Here is a 24,138-nt window from a genome sequence, read left to right as displayed (position 1 = left end):
GCAAATAAATGATTTCAGCTAGCTCTCTGCCCCTGAATTGTATGCAAATGAAAACATTTTCTATTTCTGCTATGATGAAATTGCAGCTTGTCACATGCAGTTTTCTTAAGGTACTGTTCAACTCCAAGTACAAAAATGTGAAAGCTAAAGCAGCAGCCTCCAACTCCCACCTCCATCCAGTATACATAATGGGTGGCACACATTTGAAATAACAAATGTCAAATATCTCTGGTTATGCCGTACAGTGCCTTTGCTCTGGCAAAATCAAACTTTGCAGTATCACACACTACTGGCTAGTTCTGCAACAGTGCACTTCACATAACTTGCAAGCCTAGGAACTAAACATTGCGACCACTAGAAGATCATTGCAATGAGGTACATAAAGCAATTTATTGCCTGTAAACAGTGGCTATAACAAAAGCCAATAAAATGACTCCACGCTGAACTTCAGCAGTAGCCCCAGCAAGCCAGAAAAATGGCACATGTCGCAACTTTCTTCAGTCATGACCGCATAAACACCTAGATGCATAGTGGTTTCATTGGGGGAATTCTTACTTTTTCAAAGAACCCAGAGTAAAAAATTTGGCAAAGCAGATTTCTGAGAGTTTCAAGAAATTTCAAAAACAAAAATATTTTTGCTACAGTATCTAAGTTTTCAAGCTGCTGCAGGGAAAAGGAGCCCAAAATAAAAATTTTGAGGTACGATAAAATTTTCAGTTATGTGATGAAACATCACTGAACAGGCATAGCTTGCATGTGCCTCTGGCACTTTAGCAAAACAAATTTCAGAACATGCACAGTCTAATAGTTGAAATGATCCACCCCTGAGTGACTGGCGACCAATTTCAAACAAAACTACATATGTAAAACATAATGGAACACATGAACGACTACACAATTGTTGAAAAGATGTCATATGCCATGCCAAACGGCAATAAATCCCTTCAAGCAATATATATATTACATAGGTATGTACAGAAGGAGCAAAGCCACCAAGCCTGGAGGAAAACGAAAGCCATAAGAAAAATATCAGCGCTGTGCTTGCACAAATTATAAAATCATCCTCCACTCTCAAGATAATGGCAATAATAAAATTGATGCAGCATGTGTTGCTCCAAACAGAAGCATAAAACAGCAACAAAAGCAATCCTGAGCTTGGCATTAAAAATTTGCCAACAAAATCCAAGCCACTGTTGCTTAAGAGAAAGCCCCACCAATATTTACATTCACCTAGACCGCTTAGGACTCTGTACATATTAAATATGGTTCCTACATAGCACCTCGTATCTTCAGGCAAATAAGTTAAAATCAGTCCAGGCACTATCCACCAAACTGATGAGGATGAGGCGCCGACAAAAGGGAAACACCATAAGGTCCACAGATGTCAGTAGTGATGGTGACCCTGAATTTTGGACTTTGCTGCTTGAAGAAGGCTGTCGAAGTCTAGGCTGTTGACATGTGGTTCTCGCTGGATGTAGTAATACTTCTCGTACTGAGAATCTGTGAAAGAAAAAAAAAAAGTTATGCTATGCTGTCAGATATGATAGCCTGAAACCTAACAGAACAGCACTGACTCTGCCTCAAAACATTGGCTAAAATGCTTTTTTTTTGGCACTGCTAATCCTTGGCTTTCTGCCTTAACTTTGGCCCCCTCCACAATGAATTACATTATTAAATTCACAGGCAGCTTATAAAAATCATATGCGTGGTAGAATCCCACCACCGGACTGCAAAATTCTGAGCAAATCTAAGACAAAAGGTCCACAAAAGCAGCTGACATGGGCAACAGGTCACAGGGGGTTGAATGAGAGCAGCATGCACGCACTCTGGCCCAAGCTTTTCTTCCCCGAAATCCTTCTAAGTCAATCTATGCTGAAATGGGCTCCTTTTTTTGCAAGGTGCATGTTTCACACTGCAAACAAAATATCCGCAAGGGAGTAAAAACTGTGCATTTGGACAAATGGCTGGCTTTTGCAGCAAGCTGGACAATGGCCAATGGCAACTAAGTCAACAGCAGGTACCCCAACGCATAGCGGTCACCTCCCCAAAAAGCAATCAATACCCGTCCCCGTACTTTATCAAATAATCATCTTTCGTTCTCTGTAACCTTCACTAATATTCGCAGTTTTATGCCGAAACGAGAACGCGTGTCTAGCTTAGTCACATCATCTAACAGCAGTATGCTCCTGTTAACTGAAACCTGGCTTACTAATGATATCACTGATGCTGAAGTTATTGCAGATTTGCCAAATTTTTCTGCTTATCGAAAGGACCGCACAGATTCTAGAGGGGGTGGTGTACTGATTGCCGCTGGACTGGAATTATCTTGTTCACCCATCCGCCTACCATCTAACTTAGAGATACTGTGGCTTTTGTGCCGTGCTTCACCGCATTCAGTCATAATCGGCGTGTGTTATAAGCCTCCGCATGCAAGCCCAAACTTTTCCCGCGAACTCAACAATATGCTCAACCAGCTCATGACCTCTTATCCGAACGCGCATATTCTTCTATTTGGTGATTTTAATTATCCAGGAATAAACTGGCAGGAATAAATAAAATGTTTGCTTGAACTTTAATGTTCACCAACTAGTAACCAGCCCAACACGCATCGCAGGCAATTCGAGCAACATTTTAGACTTAATACTAAGCTCTCATCCTGACAGTTTGTCATCCATTACATACTTAGAGCCCATTAGCAACCATAAAGTCATTCAAGCAGATTTTTCCTTCCGCACCGAGCGCCATGAAATACAAAAGAAAACAATCACCCTCTATAACAAGGGTAATTACAATGCCATTAATCATGAACTGAGTATTTTGTTCCCACTCTTCGAAGCCGGTTATAACCAGAGATCTGTTAACGAGAATTGGCTAATACTTAAAGATAAACTCCACGAACACAAAACTTTATCCCTAGAATAACTTTTCGTGAAAATCGCTCTAAACCCTGGTTTTCCAAGACACTAAAAAGACTAGAGAATAAAAAGAAGCGGCTTTTTCGTGCTGCCAAATTGAAAAGCAGTTCTGAAGCGTGGGAGAAATATTTTTCAGCCGAAAAAGAATACTTGACTTCTGTCACCAATGCTAAACACGCATTTTTTAACAGCGACCTACCGCGCATGCTATGCGATAACCCCCCAAAATTTTGCCGCGTTATCAATCCTGGACCATCACACTCAATAATCCTCACCCATGCATCTGGTATTCAAGCCTTTGACACAGAATGCGCTAACATCTTCAATACGGTGTTCTCGTCAGTTTTCACTCAGGAGCGCCACCCGCCTCCAAGGATACTTCCTACTAATGCCACCTCACCGATGGACGCAATAATTATTTCTTCAACTGGCATCTCGTCTTTGAGAAAATGAATCTTTCCTCGTCAGCTGGGCTCGACGAGATAAACACTAAACTACTAAAAAACACGAAGTGCATTAGTGCAGTGTATCTAGAATTATTGTTTTCGCAATCACTCTCTACAGGTCTCATTCCGGAAAACTGGAAACTTGGGAAGGTCGTTCCACTCTACAAATCAGGTGACAAAAATTCTCCCCTAAACTACCGTCCAATTTCTCTAACCAGCGACCCCTGCAAGATCATGGAGCATGTGATATACTCTCAGTTAATGGACTTCGTAGACTAACAATTTCTTCCATCCATCCCAACACGGTGTCCGCAAGGGGTATTCATGCGAAACACAACTAGCCATGTTCCTCAACGACTTGCACGCTGACCTGGACGCTAACCTTAAAGTAGACGCCATCTTTCTGGATTACGCTAAAGCATTTGATAAAGTTCCACATCAGCGATTAATACAAAAACTTTCTATTCTAAACTTACATCCTAATGTGCTAAACTGGATCAAGGCCTTCTTAAATCGTTTTCAGTCAATCAGTGAACAACCACTCTTCCAACCCTCTCCCTGTAACATCCGGCGTCCCACAAGGCTCTGTTCTTGCGCCCCTACTGTTTTTAATATATATTAACCATCTCCCACAGCATTTATCCTGCCAAGTTCGAATGTTCGCTGACGACTGCGTAATTTACCGCCAAATAACAAACAACTGATCAAGAAGCCCTCCAGCAGGACCTTAACCAAATTGAACAGTAGTGCAAAAATTTGCTTATGACCCTGAACCCTAGCAAATGCAGGCTTCTTTCCATTACCCGTCGCAAAAAGAGTCATGCCTTCCATTACAAAATCGCTAACGAGTCCATAGAATCTGTATCATCTTTCAAGTACTTAGGCGTCGCATTATCTAATGACCTAACATTGAATGCACATGTTGCTAACGTGATATCATCTGCCGACAAAACTCTGGGATTTCTTAAACATCACCTTCGCCTGACCTCGCATCATGTGAAATTGCTCGCCTACAAGTCACTCATTAGACCTAAACTTGAATATTTATCCGCCATATGGGACCCGCATCATATTAACATCATAAACGAACTCGAAGCCGTTCAAAACTGCGCTACAAGGTTCATTCATCGTACGACGTCAGTGTTTCAGCCCTAAAAGCTAAATCAGCACTATCGCCTCTTTCCGTTCGTCGTCGCATAGCCACGCTATCACTGTACCACAAATTCTTTCACTCATCACTTAACCGTGCCCCCTACATCACACCAGCATCTTACATTTCCCACCGCACTAACCACACGCTTCAAGTGTTTCGCCCACGTGCCCAAACTGTTACTTTTTCAGCCTCCTCCTTCCCACGTGCAGCTAAAGATTGGAACGGCCTTCCCCAGCATATTGTCGACATCACCTGCCCTTTATCGTTTGCTAGCAATCTAAACAACATTTTTTGTATATGATCACATATATTGCATTGTCTTGTACCTTTTCTGCTCATCCCACCCCTTATGTAATACCCCGCGAGGAGTCTTTAAGGTAATAAAATGAAATGAGAACTGCTCTTACACCACCAGTGAAAGCACTGCTAGCTACACAAATGTTACTACACACTAACAACCAACCTTTCTACATATACAAGCAACAGCCATTGCACAAAACAGTGCTAGAATATTTTGGAAGCCAGCTACTTTCCAAGGTCCAAGTCACTGAGCACTTCTATACCACTTATGAGCATGAACACTGTCCACTTGACATTAGTGCTATTTCTGGCTTGTCATGAAAATGGTCTTATGCAGCACAGCATCTGTACGAATTGTTGACATAATGAATATCCATAACAGACCTAGATCTGCCCAGTTGGTCCGACAGAACTGCCGACGCCCACCAAAGCAAAGATCAAAGCGAGGAAGCTTGGGGTCATCATTTCCATCTGGAGAAAAAAAAAACAGAAAGCTTGCAGTCTGAGTCAAGTTCACATTCTACATTCTCCATCAAGTTACTATTTAATTGCTTCAAACTTACGTTCCACAGCTTCATATGCATCCGCGCCACGCAGGAAGGTCACAAACCCGTAGTTATCCCTGCAGAAGAAACACATGCTAAGTGACCACCCATTCCGGCCAATAGGATGAAGTAGGAGTGAAAAGCCAAGCAATCGAAACTAACCCATGATCCCTGAAGTGCACGCTGACTTCCTCAATATGGCCAAAGCGAGCAAACCTCTCACGCAGGTCAAGGCGTGTAGTGCCTTCAGGGATGTTGCCTACATAAATGACACGCCTCTCCTCCTGGAAAAAAAAATAAAGCATTCAGTAAGACCACTCTTCCACTGGAATAAAAAAAAAAAAGTGGTGATTGGCTCAAAAAGTGAAAGTGGTTGTGGAACCCAGTTGCAACAAAAAGTGCAGTGAAACAATTGCACTTCCTATCCATGAGGGTTAGCTTGATTCTTGTCGCAGTTGTAAAAGCAATTTTTGGAACAAGATGCGAACAAATATAATTTTACCCATTAGGAAATGAGCCAAAATTTTTGTCACAGCTCATGTGCTCAACTATGATGCAATGGCAGCAACTTCCAATTTGCTAACACCATAAATGAGTGTTGCGAAGTAGCTTTATATATTGATAATTTGATATTAAAATGCACCAACAAATGAGCTCCTGTGTAACCCAGAAGCATGAAACACCAACATACTGGCATTGCACCGCCAGGACTGGAAGGGGGACTCTGGGTGCACCCTTATGTGCCGCTCAGTGGGCTAGACTGGAGCGCCAGAACTCCTGCTGCTTGCATCTCGTGCCATGCGGTTCAAGTTAGGTCTCGCATTAAAGCTGCAGAAGATGGTGCTTTGGGAGAAGCCACCACAAATCATGAGGTCCAATTCTAATACACTACAGACGCAATAATACCTCACTTAAATTGGGCACAGTTGATACCTGCATCATCTTCAGCAACGAAGCAGGCCACGCAAGAGCCGCCGGAACACTTCGGTCGCCTAGGCCGGCTTCATCGCACCAATTGTGCGGTTCCCCCACTTAACAGCAGTGTCGTGCTTAAAACAAGCACGCCAAACCAAAGGCTGCTTTCAAGCGGACCCTGCGTTTCCTTTATCATGTGGCTTTACAGCGCGAGTGCTGCCAGCAGGTGTCCACTCCAAGTGCATGTAAAGTTATTTCGGACGTGTCATTAGAAGAAATGCCCCTTGCATGGATGGCATGCAGTTTAGTAAAAGTTAACACTGTTTATGCTGCATGGGATTTCCAAGAGAACACTCTGCAACTTGAATAAGCAGTAATTTGATATACCCAGATCCGACTGCATATGATTTACAGGGTAGTCACTGAATCAAGTGGATTTTAGCAAAAATGTATGCTCCATTGACGCCATAGCTAGTCAAGCAACACTTTGCAGCACACATCAGTACTACTACCTTTTCAATAATTCCTACGATTCAAGGGATAAGATAGGACCAAAATGACAACTTTACAAACAAGGTAGCTTTAGCTTGAACTACAACAAACATGAATGGGCTCAATTCAGACAACCAAGGCATAGTTTTCTGCCCTGTGTACAATTCACTTAACTGACCCCAGTCAGCAACCTAATAACTCAGGTCAGAAGGAGTGCAGCACGTCAATGGAGAATCTGTACGCTTTGCTGCGTTACCATACAATGTGGGGAAAAAAAAAAAAAGCCCCTTTCATGCTCCTCATGGCAAGAGCAGATATCCTGGACCGACCTGCCATAACTGAAGTGTGCTGTAATATACGCCCAATTCATGACCACCAATAGCAGTTATAACTCAGCAGCCGGCCACATGTTTAGTTCCTAGAGAAAGTGGAGGATAGACTAAGAGCTAGTTCCAAATGAAAACAAAACCGAAAAATTCTGAACATAGAATTATACGAAAATCATTAAAACAGAATTAAAACCCAAACATACACAAGAACTCAACCTTAATACCCAGTCACAAGGCACTTCTCTAAGGTCATTACTGCAAAGGAGGTTTATTGCTCTGCTCTTAAGGAGCAAAATCAAAAAGGAGCAACGGGGCAGCTACACGGCAAGTGCAAATTTCATAGTATCCTGCACCGGGGCGGAACCTCGCTGCTGTCACGTAACTATGTCACCGCATGACCGAGCGTGCGATCGGCTAGCGGCAGCTGCTCCAACAGAGTGAATGTCGTATGCTTCTATGCTGCACCGTAGCGTAGGAAAAAGCTCAGATTATTCTTGTAGCAAAGATTTAATCTTCCTCTGCCAGGTACTTCGATTAACGACGGTTACAATCTCATTTGTTCTTACTCTTTTCCTGACTGGGCACAAGGACGCCTTGACCGATTTGATACCACTGGTTCAACTTACTGAGATGAAACAGACAGTGCATGTACCTTTCGAAGCAGGTTCTGCAGCCGTTATAATTTTTTGTAAAATGTTATGTCAACATGACTTCAAGTCGAACAAATCATCAAATCCAGTCAATCCACAAATGATGCAGAAACAATATTTTTACATGTAACGGAAACAATTTGAACGCATAACGGATTAATTTCGTTGCCCTGCCCTATGGGCAGGAAGATGTATTGCTAATTCAATAAACAAAGCATAATATTTCTTCAACTAGAGTGCTCTAAGAAAGCACGCGTAATGTATTTTTAAGGTGCGCCAAAGCTTTAACAGTTCACATGGATTGACTCAACATACCATATTAAGTTATATCCTATTTACATTGAATAAATTACCTTGATAAATATTCATACGATATGGCGCTGCATATGTAGATTATCCAGCTGCAGTGCAATAAATGAGGCAATGTGAAAAAAATTGCATCAAATTTCTCGAACAAATACACAATATAAATGTTATATAGTTTTCTAGGCAACACGAAGTACAGTAGAACCCCTTTATAGTAAAGTCATTGGTACCAGTAAACATCTTTACTATATCAGTTGTTGGTGATGACATGATCCTGAAGATACTGCCTGGTAGCTAAATGGCCACTTACTGAACACGTCTTGTTGCTTAGTGAAACAAACATGAAATAGCTTCCATCTCCCTCTTATCTCTTCTTGCAATTTTTTTTCAGTAACAAAACATTTTACATCTAGTGGAAGTACCTCTTAAGCATGAGGACAACATAGCTACAAATACAGCCAAGTATGATTTAATGTGAAAATCAAAGCCTTGCATGAACATGGTATCACTTTTTGCTGTTTAAGTCTTTTAAAGGCAACAAATGATAAATGCACATGGCTGCACAGTGCTGGGAATGTTTGCCTGTTTCTTCCGCTTCCCTATTTATTGGTGCACTTTTACTCTCCCCTACTTTCTGAACGGACCACGCCACCTCCTTTCCACATTTGTAGACAGCTCTACATTTTTTTCCCTACGCGCTGCATGCTCCTCACGGCTCCAAGGCCTACGTAAAGTAGGCTTCTCCTGAATGCTGCTAAGTCTAGTGGTAAAGCCGCTTAAAAGACACTCAGTGCTATTTTTGTTTTGAAATACAAAAAATTCTTTTCCTCGCGATTCGAGGTAGTGCGCGGGCAGTGATGTCATTACGTGGGAGTCGCCGCGGCCAGGCGCACTTTACTATAACAAATTTTTACCAAAAATCTCTTTACTATAAAGGGGGGAAAATGTACAGTTGTATATGGAAGATGAACTGGGACTTCAGTTTCACTTTACTATATCGGAGTTTACTATAGCAGCGAGTAAAGCAGAAATTTCGGCCAGTTAAGTATTCATTCCGCTCACAGTGCAGCAAGACTTGTGTTTGTCACCTTAGGCTTTCGTCCTGTCTTGGTGCGCTGTGAGCGCAACAAATTCAATCGTGGCGGTATTGTGGCTTGACATAGCCTCCTTTATACACTCTGTGCCTGTCAACTCCGCGGCCGTCGCCGCCGCTCCTCCTCCGTTGACAAGTACAGTCAATGTCAGTAAAGTTGGTCGAAATTCTCAGTACCCTCCACAATGGCGTCCCTCATAGCCCAAGTCACTTTAAACATTAGAACTACAAGAAAACTACTGGGTGCGAATGCCACCACTGGAGCGAGCGGCGCTAGTGTCGACCTAGGGGAGTAAGTGGGATCACGTGACTCCTCTTACTGCTGCTGAAGCAGACACTCGATTGAATTTGTGCGTTTTAAAAGCTAATAGTCTCGTTTATTTTTGTAGTTTTGGTTGGTATAGAGTGCCAGCCTTGCATTTTTTCATCTTGCATCGTTGCTGAGGCTGCTGAAGTTTATTTAAGCAAATGCTATGGTCCGTTACTGCTCTGTACCCGGATGTAAGTGAGGGAACCCGGCGCAAGGTCCCACTGCTACCAGCTCACAGAACCTTCCTTAATCAAAATTTTAATGCACAGATCAGTGAGATCATTCTCATGACGTACGCAGCAGGCATTTCAGAGAGCAAGATTTCGTCCATAGAGTTGGCGCTAAATGTTTGGTGAGCGGCAGAAAAAGTGGCGCACGCGTTTTAGTTTGCGCTTATCACTTGTGAAGCTAACGTTACTATTGCTAGAAGGATGGAAAAGCTGCTGTATTCATCATGCAGCAGTACCCCCCCAAAGAAAGGAGGGATCATGCGAAGGCCAGAAGGTCTCAAATCATTCTAAATGAATGGGTTGACACGGAAGTTTCACTGAAATTAACCAGAAGATTCTGCCACCCCGGGCAGCGATATGCACGGAGAGTTGTCTCAAGCAGCGTCTCTACTACTGCAGTAATTTCAAATGACAGAGCCCATGAATAAACGAAAGATAGAGCATTGCATGCATGTAGTGATGTGCTTATCGAGACACGCGCATAAAAAAAAAAAAAAAAAAAAACTTTGCGGGGAAAACAAATATCCGCTCTAACCAAGAGTGCCCGACGGTAGTTAGTGCGCAAGAATTTGCTGCGTGCAACGCATGTCTTCACACTTGCTGAAACCTTAATCCATGTCATCCCCACAGTGGTTCAAGGGAGCAGGCGAACGGTGCAGCTTCCGCCGGCGCCATGCGAAGGCGCTCAGTATTTGCTAGGCTCCTGACAGTCCTCTGCTCTTGCAGAGGAATCTCATTACCTGACTGCTTACATCGGCTGGTTGTGTGGTAGCTTCAGTTGTTTTTGTTGGAGCAGTAAAGCTCGCCAACTTCGATAACCCTGATTCAGTGAAGTGCATTTTTGCCAAATGAGTGGGTCTCATACCTCAAAATAAACTTATACAGGCCCAGACTGAGGTGTATATTAAATAAATAAATGTAATACTAACGCGCAACTGAACTGCCTATCAAAGCAGCCTACAGCAGAAGTTCAACGTGCGTTATCCCACTTACTTAGTCATGCAGGCGCTTTCGAGAGGTGGCACCACAGTATGTCCTTGCGCCCAATAAGAATAAATTAAACCACGATACCTATATGATGTCACAAGCCCAAAAAATAAACAACTGCTAGCAGGTGCAAATGCAGCGGAAAATAAACCCATCCACTCAAAATTAACACGAATTATATGTCTGTACTAGTATAATCATGTCTTAAAGAATGCAACTGTAGTCTTCACAAATCACCAGTTGCCAATCACTACAAGGCCCATTCATGCCAGAGTAAAGTAGCATGCACTGAAAGCTTACCTTCTGATCTGGAATTCGGCGACGTGGTGGGGAAGGCATAAATCTTCGCGGCTCCCTGCGTCGATGTTGTGGACGCCATGAGCTGCGACAGTCCCGGGGCAGTCGGGATGACCGTGAGCGCCGCCGCACGGAGCCATCAGAGGAGCCACATGAAGAACTTCTTGAAGATGGAGAACTGGAGCGTGATCTCCGTCGCCGAGGCGACCGCGAAGACCGCCTTGACACGCTGCGCTTCTGAGAACGGTAGTTCCTGGTCATAGATGGAGACCTGGACACACGTCGCACCACACTGCGCTCACGTTTGTTTGAGTGATTATCATCCCTGGAGCTGCTCTTGGCTGCTGTGCAGTAATCATGGTCAGGAGTTGCAGCTGGGCATGGAGCAGTGTTTGTAGCTGCATCATTCTTTGTAGCCGGTCGACTCCGCTCAGGAGGCTGAATTAAGATTGGGCTCCGCTTCTTTGCAGAAGCAGCCTTCATTCGGTCCAGCAGAGAACTGGAAACTGAGACCGGAAATTGGGGTTGAAATGAATACATGACCATCACCACACCACAACTCTGCCATTAAACAAACTACTACAAAAAATGCAGACAGCACCTATCGTTTACATCCTATTTTTGTTTTCACCCCTGTTCCTTTCATTGGTATGGAGGTAGCTACAGTTATGTTTCCTTCAGCTGGATCTCTACATCCTCCCTTAAATTTAAGTTCTCTCTTTAAATTGCAAAAATGCAGTTAAGTTGAGCTAGGAATTTAAACAGGGAATTCTTGTAGGACATTTTTGGCTACTCTCTTCTGAGAACTGTCCGAGATTGGAATAATTTGCCATCAAGCACTGTGTATATTTCATCCAATGATGCTGTTTACCATGCATTGAAATAATATGTCATACTTAACATATATATACTTATACTTAGCATACTATATAGCCCTCCTGCTGCAATGCCCTACAGGGCGATGCAGGCACCCAATAAACAAAAATATTCAAGAAGAAATTAAGCTGATAAGGGGTGGAAGCAGGCTCTAGCATTTTGGAGTGGCAAACTTCACAGAGGGAAGGATGCCTGCTATCACTGTGTTAAGAAGGTCACTTCTGTGAAGTGCACGACAGACGATTTGCATCAATGCAGTGTGATACAAATCCGAGGAAGAACCACGACTGTACTTTGCCATAGAGTACGCCACTGGGCGCGAGATGCATAAGCTTCTAGCCCAGGCCGCTGGAAATGATCCCTTTGACATGAAGGTCTTCAAGAGGGGTCAGGCACCAAGGACAACCTAAACATCATCTTATCCCACTTAGAGAAGTGTATGATGGATTGCATTTTTGAAGAGGATCAGACTATTCAACTGGATGCGGTTGTACAGAGGGGACCTAGCGCTGCGAATGTGGATACTGGTTCAAGGTCGTGGATGCAAAACAATTGTAGCAAGCACTGCAATCTAGGAGTACGGCAGTGCTGCATGCAAGCACAGCACAATGTTTCGTTCCCAGGTGGAAGGAATAAAAAAAGAACTGCCCCAAGTTTGACACACACAAGCCACATAATGGGCTTTTGCCGCGCAAGGCGGACTTGTTGTCTGACGGCAGAACGAATGACTGTCCCATCGGCGCAACTATTTGGGACCTATAACCCCTTTCCCAAGCATTTCACCCAAAGATCAGAGCACCAGGCTGGGGGAAAGCTTGTACCCACTGTAATAAATTATGAGGGACTTTAAAGACTAAAGTAGTAAAAGGTGAAAACCTGAGTGCCGCATTCTGCTACGCAACTGTCACTAATCAGTAATTAATCAATCATTAGTTATTTAAGAAGTTATTAGTGATTAATTAGTAACTGATCATTGATTGGCACATGGCCATATAAGGCATGCATCCACGCATACGGTGGTGGTGCTCTGCGATTGGTTGAGACCTCTATGACATCATGCCGCCTCTGCCAATCAGAGCCGACGCAAAAGCGGGACACATTTTGTCTAAGACAGTATGAGCCATTACACGCTTTCGCCTTAAAACCAGTGGGTACCTGGCGGCACCAGGGATCGAACCTGGTACTTCCCTAATGCGAGGCGGATGCTCCATCACAAAGGCCACCCTTTCGGCTAGCAGTATTAAGGAGCAGTAATAATGCCATTCCGGAGCAACTTTGGAGCAATAAAAAAAGTTTTGGAGCATGTTTCTAAGGTCAAACACCTTGATTATTTGCAATTTTATATTCCTGACATACAAAAACAAACAATATGATTCCTTTTTATGCAAAGTCCAATGCTTCACTGACTATGAACGCATCTCTGACAACACAAATCGCCAAAACATATATAAACATTTAAAATAACAGCTGACCTGTGCGATTTGACTAGTAGCAAATGCAACGCTTGCTTGTCCACTTCATAACTGAACACAAAATTTGAAAAAAATTACTTTTGTTTACTTTGCTTCAGAGAGAAATGTGGTCTACCCTTTTGACGTGCTCAAGCATTGCCACTAGCTTGGAATCCACATCAATGAGCAGCACGTTTCTGCTCTATCTCATCCATATCACTTCAGATCCCATGCATGAGCTGATAAATTCCTGGACACCAGCCAGTAGTGTCCCCAAGGAGGATAGACTGCACTTAAGGGTAGTCTTTTCCACCTTCAGCCAGTGGCTACTGCTTCAATTTCAGCATGTTAGTGATAAGCCCTGTACGGCTTTCCAAACCCCTTGAGGTTTCGAGTGATTGGCACCTTCGGTGTGTCCCCTCAAGAACTATTCAAGTATGCTTTTGTTTGACGTAAGCTTTGCACAATTGTTATTGATGAACAGGCTCAATATGGAGTACCTTCCTGCTTTCACAGCAGGAACACTAGAACTCAGTTTCCCAATGATTCATGGTAATTTGCGGTAACTGCATCACTTCTCTCTCCATAGGCGATTGAAAAGGCTGGGAGGAGATGCTATGTCACATGAACAGCATTTTTGCACAATTATTTTCCTCCAATTGTTCGAGCCTCATTTTAAATTTACTTGCAAATAAATATTACTGCAACAAATATGCTTCTCTAGATTATAATTCATTGCAGGTAATACAATGGTTCACTGTGCAGCAAAAACTAGCCTTCTGCTAAATTTTACATCAATACACTTAGGCAGCTCGTTCGGAGCAACATTGCGCTTTGACGCAGGGTGGAGCAGGAAAAGCAGTTTGGAGCAGAATTTCCATCCCTGAGTTGATTACAATCGTAAACATCCTACAAGAAGTAATTCACATGGGCTGAATTGCCAAGAAGCTACACTCAGAAGTGACACACACATGCATTAACCACGAATGCTATGCAAATGAACATAAAGCACAAGCAGCTGCAAACAAGCCATTAAAATACTTTGTAACTAAGCCAACATTTCTGATAAATCAACACCAAAGTCTAAAGAATCTGCAATCTTCATGAGCAATATACACCAAAAGCAATAACATACCAACAGGTGCCCCCTCAACAGACTTCTTAGGGCTCTTCTCTAGTGTAGGTCGAGGGCTTGATTCTGTGGGTGTGCTGGGCCCTGTGCTTTGAGCAGACTTGTCGTCATCAACTGACACAACATCTACTTCATCTTCCTCTGACGACTCTATTTTTGGAACTTCCTTGATCCTGCCAGGCACTTCGCTCACCCACTTCACATTCTCTTCAACCTCCTCTTCTAACGAATTTGCTTCTGTAAGGTTTTTGCCCCAAACCGGGCTTTGCTGAACCCAGCACGCCACGTCAGACTCGAAATCAACTACTGGGTCGGGAAGTTCAAAAGGGAGGTCCGACTCAAAAACAGAGTCAAATAAATCCTTATCGTCATCTTCTAGAAGGGGTCCTGACAGAAGGTCAAAGTAAACTTGTTCCATAGTAGTACAGCTGACAAAGTTGTTAATCTCCATTGAATACATTTGTCGCCGGCGTCTGCAAGAAAAGTATACGGGCAGCTGGATAAGATACATGCCAAGAAAGAAAATAGCAAATAAAAGTTTCCTGAAGAATAACGCGATAACGCACACTTTCGCTGGTTATGATAGCATGCGAGCTCTACAGGCCGTTGTCAGTTCCACAGCGCACTACTGCGACAACGTACGCGAGGGGAGGCAATCTGGATACAACGCACGAGCCGAGAGACTGACTCATAACGACGCGGAAGAACAGTCAATGCTTTTGGGCAGTTCACACGCTAGTAAGTCAATACATATGCAAAAACGAAAACCTTGTAAATGAGGGCAGCCACGTGTATGCCGGTATGCCGGCACAAAGTGCTGCGATGCGGCATCCGAGAATTGTATGCGCAGCTGCAGCTAAGCGAGCCTCGATGTCGCCACTCAAGATACAGCCAACAACGCAGTTAATTATTTCCGTACAAACAAGCAGTGTACCAAACCCACTGCGTCACACAGAATTGGGCTGTCTTATCATTTAAGCAGCTTTTAAGGTCCGCACGTTGGCGGGTCTGGACACAACAATATGGCATCGGACGGACCGGCTCCACGTGTGAACAACCCGTGTTCTGGATAACCCCACTTCAGACCAGCTCATCTGTATTTACCGCAGGCGCAAAGAAAAGACGCTTTGTGCTCCGGCAGAGAACAATTCGCAGAACGATCCGTATTTCTAGAGTTAAAAAACGCCGAATAAGCCTAAAGTGTTACACGTGTTCCGGCAGCAGTTAAAGGGAGCACACAGAAACTGCAAAATACTGCGAAACAATCTACAATTAGGGAACGCAAAAAACAGTCAGAAACTTACATTTTCGGCGAAGTAGGCGTCAGCTAGTGAGATTATACATCAGAAATGTCGGGGTAGTAGAAGCACGTGCTTTCGCCCCGTTGACGGGAAGACAGAACTCTGCACCCGTGCACTGCGCTTCTGACGCACACAGTCTCCAGAAGGTGGCGGCGCAGTGCGACAACCGGGCCAACGCGGCGCTCTTGCTGGTCCTCATCCGCCACCGTGTCTGCCGCTCTAGGGTTTGTTGGTACGCGCGTTTTCCCGCTCGTTCGCTTCTCTCGCATGTTTCTCTCTCTCCCTTCTGACATCCGCTCACATGCTTGCCCATAATCTGTGCTGTGTCGAGGCACGGCCGGTCTCGAGGGAGAGAGCAGAGAGAAACGCGCTCTCCCTCGAGACCGGCCATGGTCGAGGTTTCATTTTTTTCTTTCTTTCTTTCTGTCTTTCTTTCTTACTTTTTTTTTTTCCAAGAAGCGCGCGCGTTTCTTTTGAGATTGGCCGTTTACTTACCCAACGTTACTAGAAAGTTTGTTCTAGTAACGTTGTACTTACCTTTACCGCCATTACTTACTACGCGTGGGGGCGCTGCTGTCTTGTTCAGTTTGTCGTTTGTCCAGTAGCATAGTGGTCCAATCAAGGTCCGTATGTCTTGCGTACTTGCGTATGAGTTGTACTTGCTGCTCTGCGGAACGTTTTTGACATTTCTCTGTGAGCGGCGTGTTTCTGTCGTGGCTGTACTGACGCGTAAGTTTCGCTGTAAAACGGATAACACGCACTTTGGTGAACCATGCGGGTCTGTTGTGTGAATTCAGCATCATTCTGTTGACACCGCATGCAGCACACGTGTTTTGTGATATTTTCCGGTTTCACGTGTGCGCGCAAATGTCTGCTATGCAAACCGCTCGCTTAATCACGCTGAAGCTTAGAAGTATTTAGTGTTGCAACAGTCGTTAGAACTGTCACTGGTCTAAAGTGTCAGTACCGGCGTACTGCCGAGGCATGCAGTGCTCGCCGGTTAACCATGACACCTGTGGGCTTCTTTGCTGCCAAAGCTCGTGTCCGCGAAATGTTGGCTAGTTCAAATCTTTTTTTTTTAATGGTTTAACAGATCGCACCATGACACTGACGGCATCATGTCTCATCGGTTTCAGTTGAGCGCGTACGGGTAGTTAGTGCTTCGTACTAAAGGAACGAAAGTTCGCACCTGTTTGACACTTTTGTAGTACAGACAGCCAATTTATGAAGGGCTTGTATTATGGGCAAACACAAACTTTTATTATAGTTCACCAAAATTTGTGTAGTACTGAAGCAAAATGGCCAGTGGGCTAATTAATAGTCCACACATTAGTAATGTATAATTGCACGAATTCTTTGAAAGGCAGGTACAGGTAAGAGATTTCATATTAAAATTGGCTCATTTACGCTAGAGTGCACACATATGTATTCCATAAACTGCTTCATATCTTTCTACGATGTAAAATGTCTGCTCTAATAGTTAACTGGTTTAACTTGAGATCCCGGCATCTCTCTGCGCTGAAGTTATAATGTTTCTGCCCATTAGTGCATCAGAAGGTGTTTAACAAAATGTGCTGGCTGAAAGCCTTTTTATTCTGATGTTTTAGCGAATGAATTAAATTCCTGGCAGTGTGTTTTTTAGGGTAAACTTGAACATGTTTATTTCAGGTTATACATGTTGTATTGACAGGATGAGTGTAGGATGTTTATGGGGCATAGAGTGGCTGCAGCTGGCACAGAACAGGATTAATTGGGGATTAGTGTGAGAGGCCTTTGTCCTACAGTGTGCATAATTAGGCTTGCGGTGGTTTTGTGCAGCCTTTGTCAAAAGTAAATATCCCAAGGGGTTTTACGTCTAAGCCCTTGTATAGTATAAATGGGAGTCCATACTTTTGGTGAGTTCTGCTCATGTTCAGAGGTGGGGAACACTCGTGATGCATAACGAGCAACATGTCATGGCCCAGAAGTAAACCCCTTCGGTTTTTTTTATTATCTCACCGATGTTCTGTCTTTTTCTTTCTTTTTTTCCTTAGAACCATTGTTGCAGGAGGTGGTATTGACAGTGGAAAGGTATTATGCTCCAGAAAAGACTGCTGTGTTTTGCTGCAGCTTTGCTTGTGTTCATAGAGAACACATGTCAACAACAGGGTCTCTCTGTAGTTGCTGGCCATGATCAGTCTCAAAAGGACGAGGAAAAAAGTAATGAGCCTGAAGAAAGTCCGAGAAAAGTGTTTCAGCCTACAAATGAGTGGAAACAAGTTCAGCCAGGTGAGGAGTTGCAACTGGAATTATGTGTAGCAAAAAAAAAGAAGCATCACTGCTGAGGTATAGTTTGTGATGGGTCCTCTCTGGCCTGGTCAGAGGTTACACCATTGATTAGATGAAGCACTTTAGTGTGTTTTTGGGATTCCTGGATTTTCTGTATGCAGTGAAAGCAGAGCAAGTACATGACTCTGCCTTTTTCTGTCTGAATAGTCAGTGTTTACTTTCAGCTTAACGTAGCTTTGTTCAGAGAAGCTTAGTGCAGTGATGAATAGTCCAGTGAAATTGATTTTCTATATTACATACTGCAACACTATGTTCATTGCATGAAAATATATTTGGCTTTTCTAAGATTAAAATTTTACTCAAGGTATGATAAAACACTTTTCATCAAAGCCATGGCATCTCTGTTGCAGAAGATTAACCTCTCAAACGATTGCAAGCATGCTGCTACGTGCAGGGTGAATCACACTTGGCGTGAACATGACTTCTCATGGTCTGCAGAGGGCTATTTCCTTCAACCGATTCTCAAACCAGTGCAGAATGGTGCATGAAAAGAGGAACCTCGAGGTGGTGCTTCGTGTTGTCCGTCACTTTTGCGCGAGTTTGCTCCTGACTTAGACGCATTGGTGCTGTGCATGTGTGTAGCCTGCGTGAGTGCTGCTACATAGAGCCGTGCTCATGCTTAGTTTTATTGACCCTGCACAGTGGTGGCAAGCTCTGTGCTGAGTGTAACGTGTGCAAGGTTTCTGGGTGCTGGCTAACCATATGCCATGACATTCTTTTTTTTTTTTTTCTTTGTACTTGTCAATATGGTTGCGAATGTACCCTTCTCTTCTTGTCTTCAAGGGCAGCTTTGAAGTTTTATTTCTTGTTCGTAACTAAAAGTAGTGCAAGCAAAAGATAAGACTGCCAGTAACACAGGATGGGCTGGATGTTTACCAACTCGCAAAGCCTTCCGTATTAATATCGTTGTTGTGACATTGCATTTTCCGAGGTTACTGGCTCACTTTCATTAAAATCCCCACCAAAATTTTTAAATCCATGTTACTGCTGAAATAATAAAGGAAACTCTACTATCTTTTTCATCTAGGGCTTTGGTCTGGGCTTGTTGGCTCGCTCTTGAATGTATGCATCTTGCACGAAAAGGGCATGCTCCCTCTTTAAGTGAAGAAGGGATGGCAATAGCTGTAGTACTATAGCACTTGCCCCCAAAACAGTAGCCCTTTCCAAGGTCACTTTGACTACATTCTCTTTGGCTAGGAGATGAATGCACAAGTTTTCAACATTTGAAACTTTTGGCAGCTTGGAGAGTATATAAATCTCTAAATGCTCATGCTGATTTTATGGCTGTTCAGTGTTTTAATGACACTGTGAGCAATGTGAGTGCTGCCTGTGGGACTTGAGAATGGGATGCCGTAAGGTGTGCGAGGTGTTTAAAATAATGAAACTCCCCCCAGTTCTTCCCCAATGATGAAGTCACAGCAAGAGCTGCCTTTCCCCTCACCTCATGTCTTCATGAGTTTACCTGCTCCCCCTTACTCGTAGGCCACATGATGGCCACATGTTTCTACATGTGCACCTTTTAGATTGAATACCTGTAATTTCTTGTGCACAATCATTGCCTCGCCTTATAGCGCCCACTGATGCTATGCAGCGGAGGTGCTGAGATCAGCGCTACCAGCCGGTGTTAGAGGAAAATAAAGATGTTCAGCGCGTGCTCGGAGCTCAAGCACGGCACGAGCTGTTCAGAATGAGAAGCCTGCCACGCTGGTCATCCTGCTCAGGTGCTCCGCTGCGACCCTGCAAATTCGCAACAGTGGTGACTCCAGCCTAAGAATTGATAGACCCCAGCAACCTACCGCCATCAGGCGACCTTCTGCCTGACGCTACCTTGCGTCAACGGGATGTCGCAGCTCTCCAGCTCCGCCTACCAACATTCTGGCCCAAGTGGAAGCCATCTTCCATCTGCACCACATCACCTCGGAGGCATCTCGGTTTCATCATTTACTTTCCAACCTGCCTCCTGAAGTGGCTCAAGAGGTGGCGGACATTATCGCTGGACCCTTGGGCGATGCCCCGTACCAGCGACTAAAGCTGGGCCTTCTGGACCGCACCACGGCGTCCTAGAGTGCACGCCTCCAGCAGCTGCTCACCTATGAAGGGCTTGGAGACCGCCGCCCCTCCCAGCTACTCGCTAGCATGTGGCAGCTCCTGGGCGAAAGCAACGCCGACTCGAATGGCGCACTGTTGAGGCTCAGCGCTTGCCGCAGTCCACCCGTCTCATCTTGGCTGCTGCGGGGGATTTGACCCTTGACCGCCTTGCTCAGCTCGCTGATCGAGTCCACGGCACGACTTCTTCTGTTGCTGCCCTCTCTTCTCCACCGGAGACCTCCGTTATTTCACGATTAGAGGCCTGGATTGATCAGCTGGCCGCTTCTATTGATGTCCTTCGGACGTTCTCTCATGCTCAGCACGGTTTCTCCTCAAAACATCGCCGCTGTTTGTCCTCGCAGTCCGCGTCTCTGCTGGTATCACCGAACTTTCCAGCACCGCGCCCGCCAGTGCACTCCACCATGCAACTGGTCGGGAAACGCGGAGCGAGATCACTGACGGCGACGTGTGACCTCGCTCTTCAACCTGGCCGCCTTTTCGTCGTCATGGACCGCATTTCTGGCCTGCGCCTCCTCGTCGACACTGGTGCCGAAGTCAGCGTACTGCCGTCCTCCAAGGCCGACCGTGCTTCGAAGTCACATGGACTTATTCTCCGTGCGGCCAACTCAACCTCCATTGCAACGTATTGTCTCCGATCCCTCACTCTAGACATTGGCCTGCGGCGCACATTTCGATGGGTCTTCATCGTCGCTGACGTACATCAACTCATCCTCGGATCCGACTTCCTGACGCATTTTGATCTGGACATTAGCATGCGTCGCCATTGTCTCATCGACAGCAAGACTCGCCTTTCCATCACTGGCATTATATCGGCTGTCGCTTCCACTAGCATCCAAACTCTGATTCTGTCATGCCCATACGCCCAGGTCCTCGCAGACTTTCCCGAGGTCACGAGACCTTGTTATCTCCATCAGCCACCCAAGCATGGTATAACCCACCACGTTGTCACGCGTGGTCCAGCTGTCGTAGCTTGTCCGCGCCGCCTCTTCGGTGAGCATCTGGCTATTGAAAAACGGGAATTCGACCACATGCTCCAGCTGGGTATTATTCGCCCTTCATCCAGCGCTTGGGCCTCACCACTCCATCTGGTGCCAAAGAAAGAACCGGGTGACTGGCATCCGTGCGGCGGCTACCGGGCTCTCAACGCTCACACGGTCCATGACACCTATCCCCTTTCACACATCCAAGACTTCACAGCACATCTGGACAGCTACAAGATCATTAGTAAAGTGGACCTTGTCAAGGCGTACCACCAAATCCCTGTTAAGCCGAAGACTGCCATCACTACACCCTTCGGACTGTTTGAGTATGTGCGCATGCCATTTGGGCTATGCAACGCAGCTCAAACTTTCCAAAGATTCATTGCTGAAGTGACGCGTGGACTCCCGGCGGTATTTGCCTACATCGACGACATCCTCGTCGCGAGTCGTTCTCCACAGGATCATGAGCGTCACCTCCGGGAACTCTTTCAACGCCTCCAAGAGTTTGGCTTGGTCATCAATGCCCAGAAATGTGTTTTCGGCTCTTCTGAGCTCGAGTTCTTGGGCCACCACATCTCGGCACTGGGAATTCGCCCATTGCCTTCTCACGTCCAGGCTGTTAAGGACTTTCCAGCACCCACTACACTACGCAAGCTCCGTGAGTTCCTGGGCCTAGTGAATTTTTCACGCCGCTTTATTCCGCACTGCGCCGAGCTTCTTCACCCCCTGACTGACCTCTCCGCACAACCAAGTCCTCATCCTCCGCGATTTCCAGGTCTCCCGAAGCTCAGGCCGCTTTCACGGCTGCAAAACAAGCCCTCGCCGATTCAGTCGTCCTCATCCACCCTAGGCCTTCCGCGCCCACTCGCATCATGGTGGATGCTTCTAGCGTGGCCATTGGTGCGGTTCTTCATCAGCAGATTGACTCCGAGTGGCACCCACTGGGTTTCTTCTCTCGGAAGCTCCAGCCTGCCGAGACTCACTACAGCGTATTTGGCCGTGAGCTGCTCGCCATGTACTCCACCATCCAGCATTATCGCCACTTCTTGGAAGGCCAGCCATATTACGTTCTCACGGACCGTAAGCCTCTGGTGTATGTGTTCCGTATGAACTCTTCTAAGTATGTCGCCCGTGAACTTCGTCAGCTGGCCTACATATCAGAGTTCACAACCGATATTCGACATATCAAAGGCACCGACAATGAGGCGGCTGATGCACTTTCACGCGTTACTACCATCGGCGTGTCTTCACCTGCTGTGGACTGGCAATCTCTGGCCCGGGCGCAGCTTGAAGACCCTGAGCTGCAAGCCCTGCGTGCCCACCCCCGAGCCCTCTTTCTGCAGCTCGTGCCTCATCCGTTTGTACCCGGATCTCTCTGGTGCGACATATCATTGGCTCTACCGTGACCGTTCATCCCGGAGGCCTTTCATCGTGCCATTTTTCATTCCCTCCATGATATCTGCCATCCTAGCATTCGAGCCACGCAGCGCCTCGTTATCCAGCGGTACGTCTGGCCGAACATTAACACCGACGTTCGCCAGTGGGCCCGCTCGTGCCTTGCTTGCCAGTCCCCCAAAGTGGCACGCCATACCAAGACTCCCTCTCAGTCTTTCCTGCCGCCTGGATCGTGCTTTGACCATATTCATCTTGACCTGGTTGGACAGCTTCCCCCCTCTCAGGGCTACAACTATATTCTGACGATGGTTGACCGCTTCACCCGTTGGCCCGAAGCCGTGCCAATTCCGGACATACTGCGCAAACAGTTGCCAGAGCTTTCGTTTCAGCGTGGGTTTCCCCGCTTCGGCTGCCCCGGCATTGTTGCCACGGATTGCGGCCGCCAGTTCTAATGTGCCCTCTTCACTTTGCTCACACGGCTACTCGGCACTAAACACTGCCGTACCACATCATACCATCCCTGTGCCAACGGCATGGTCAAGCGGCTCCATCGCCAGCTCAAGGCTGCCCTCACTGCGTGCCTGGACCGCGAGCACTGGGTAGACCACCTCCCTATGGTGCTCCTAGGCCTACTTGCTGCCCTGCGTCGTGACCTTGGCTATTCGGCGGCCGAAGTTGTCATCGGTACATCCCTGCGGCTTCCCGGAGAATTTTTCGTACCTTTGGCTCCCTCATCCCAGCCCCTACAATACCTTCATCGCCTACAAGACTGTAGCATCTGCGCCCAGTGCCACCTTGCTCATCTGCCCATCAAGTCTTTGTGCACCCAGACCTTGCTTCCTTGACGCATGTGTTTCTCAGGCGAGACACTGTAAAGGCGCCTCTTACCCCCTCATACGACGGCCCGTACCGCGTCCTCAACAGGACGACAAAGTCAGCGACAATCCTGCTGGATGGTCGTGAAGAGGTCGTCTCTCTAGATCGTCTCAAACCCGCATACCTCGAGACACCTCCCCATGAGCTCCCCTCAGATGTTTCCAGCTTATCTGCAGACCTGCTTGCCGCCGTGGCACCCCCATCTCTGCCCCGTCGGCGCCTACATTTCGCCGTTCCGTTTAGGCGAGGGGCCCTATAGCGCCCGCCGACGCTATAAAGCGGAGGCATTGACCAGCCCGTGTTAGAGGAAAATAAAGATGTACAGTGTGTGCTCGGAGCGCAAGCACGGCACGAGTTGTTCAGAATGAGAAGCCTGTCACGCTGGTCATCTTGCTCTGGTGCTCCGCTGCGACCCTGCAAATTCGCAACAGCTTCATCCATTACTTATTGTTGAAGTTGATGGGCATATTTTTTGTCTTTTATCTCCCTGACATTACTCAAACCTTTTCATCTGTATGTGCTGCTGTGCTGCACTTGGCATGCACTGCACCTCATGGCAGTATGTGAAATTTTATCAAAGGACTTGGCCCAATTCCTGCGCTCTTTGAAATATTTGCATGTTGGGGTTGCCTTGTTACTCTGGTGAAATGAATCTCGCAGTTAAGTTTTACCCTTTTAATCATTTAAGGAAGTGCTGGAGGATTGAAAGGAATGCAGTTTTT

The 24,138-nt window shown here is 45.8% G+C and overlaps 2 protein-coding genes and 1 pseudogene across 6 annotated transcripts in view; 2 read left to right on the top strand and 1 right to left on the bottom strand.

The window, feature by feature from the left end:
* Positions 1–371: 371 nt before the first annotated feature.
* On the bottom strand, positions 372–15,998 carry LOC146206420 (uncharacterized). The gene is made up of 7 exons (XM_084591083.1): positions 15,732–15,998; positions 14,431–14,900; positions 10,972–11,474; positions 5,522–5,643; positions 5,378–5,436; positions 5,199–5,285; positions 372–1,500 (listed from the first exon to the last, which is right to left on the bottom strand). Exons 2-7 carry the CDS (start codon positions 14,885–14,887, stop codon positions 1,385–1,387), a joined length of 1,344 nt encoding a protein of 447 aa, XP_084447209.1. The 5' UTR covers positions 14,888–14,900; positions 15,732–15,998; the 3' UTR covers positions 372–1,384.
* LOC146206421 (cytochrome c oxidase subunit 5B, mitochondrial-like) lies at positions 12,033–12,402 on the top strand (annotated as a pseudogene).
* A 224-nt stretch (positions 15,999–16,222) lies between the features above and the next one.
* Positions 16,223–24,138, top strand: part of Sil1 (Sil1 nucleotide exchange factor) — a 63,685-nt gene continuing 55,769 nt past the window's right edge. For 2 of the 5 annotated variants that reach the window (XM_084591084.1, XM_084591088.1), the window contains exons 1-2: positions 16,309–16,457; positions 17,762–17,996. In XM_084591084.1, coding sequence (XP_084447210.1) covers positions 17,804–17,996 — 193 coding nt within the window. In that variant the 5' untranslated portion in view covers positions 16,309–16,457; positions 17,762–17,803. Of the gene's footprint in view, positions 16,516–17,761; positions 17,997–24,138 lie in introns of all 5 variants that reach the window. The other 3 variants (XM_084591086.1, XM_084591085.1, XM_084591087.1) reach the window with 3 other exon arrangements.

This window comes from Amblyomma maculatum, chromosome 1 (genome assembly GCF_055883805.1).
Source record: "Amblyomma maculatum isolate TAMU_Amacu chromosome 1, ASM5588380v1, whole genome shotgun sequence".
Classification (NCBI taxonomy): Eukaryota; Metazoa; Arthropoda; class Arachnida; order Ixodida; family Ixodidae; genus Amblyomma; species Amblyomma maculatum.
This window is presented reverse-complemented; position numbering and strand designations above follow the sequence as displayed.

Excerpts from the sequence above, each read along its gene's own strand:
- LOC146206420 (XM_084591083.1), bottom strand. The coding sequence starts at position 14,887 with ATGTATTCAATGGAGATTAACAACTTTGTCAGCTGTACTACTATGGAA. Across the intron at positions 5,437-5,521 it reads GTGCACTTCAGGGATCATGG|GGATAACTACGGGTTTGTGA; the intron begins GTTAGTTTCGAT and ends TTTCTTCTGCAG. Across the intron at positions 5,286-5,377 it reads TGCATATGAAGCTGTGGAAC|ATGGAAATGATGACCCCAAG; the intron begins GTAAGTTTGAAG and ends TTTTTTCTCCAG.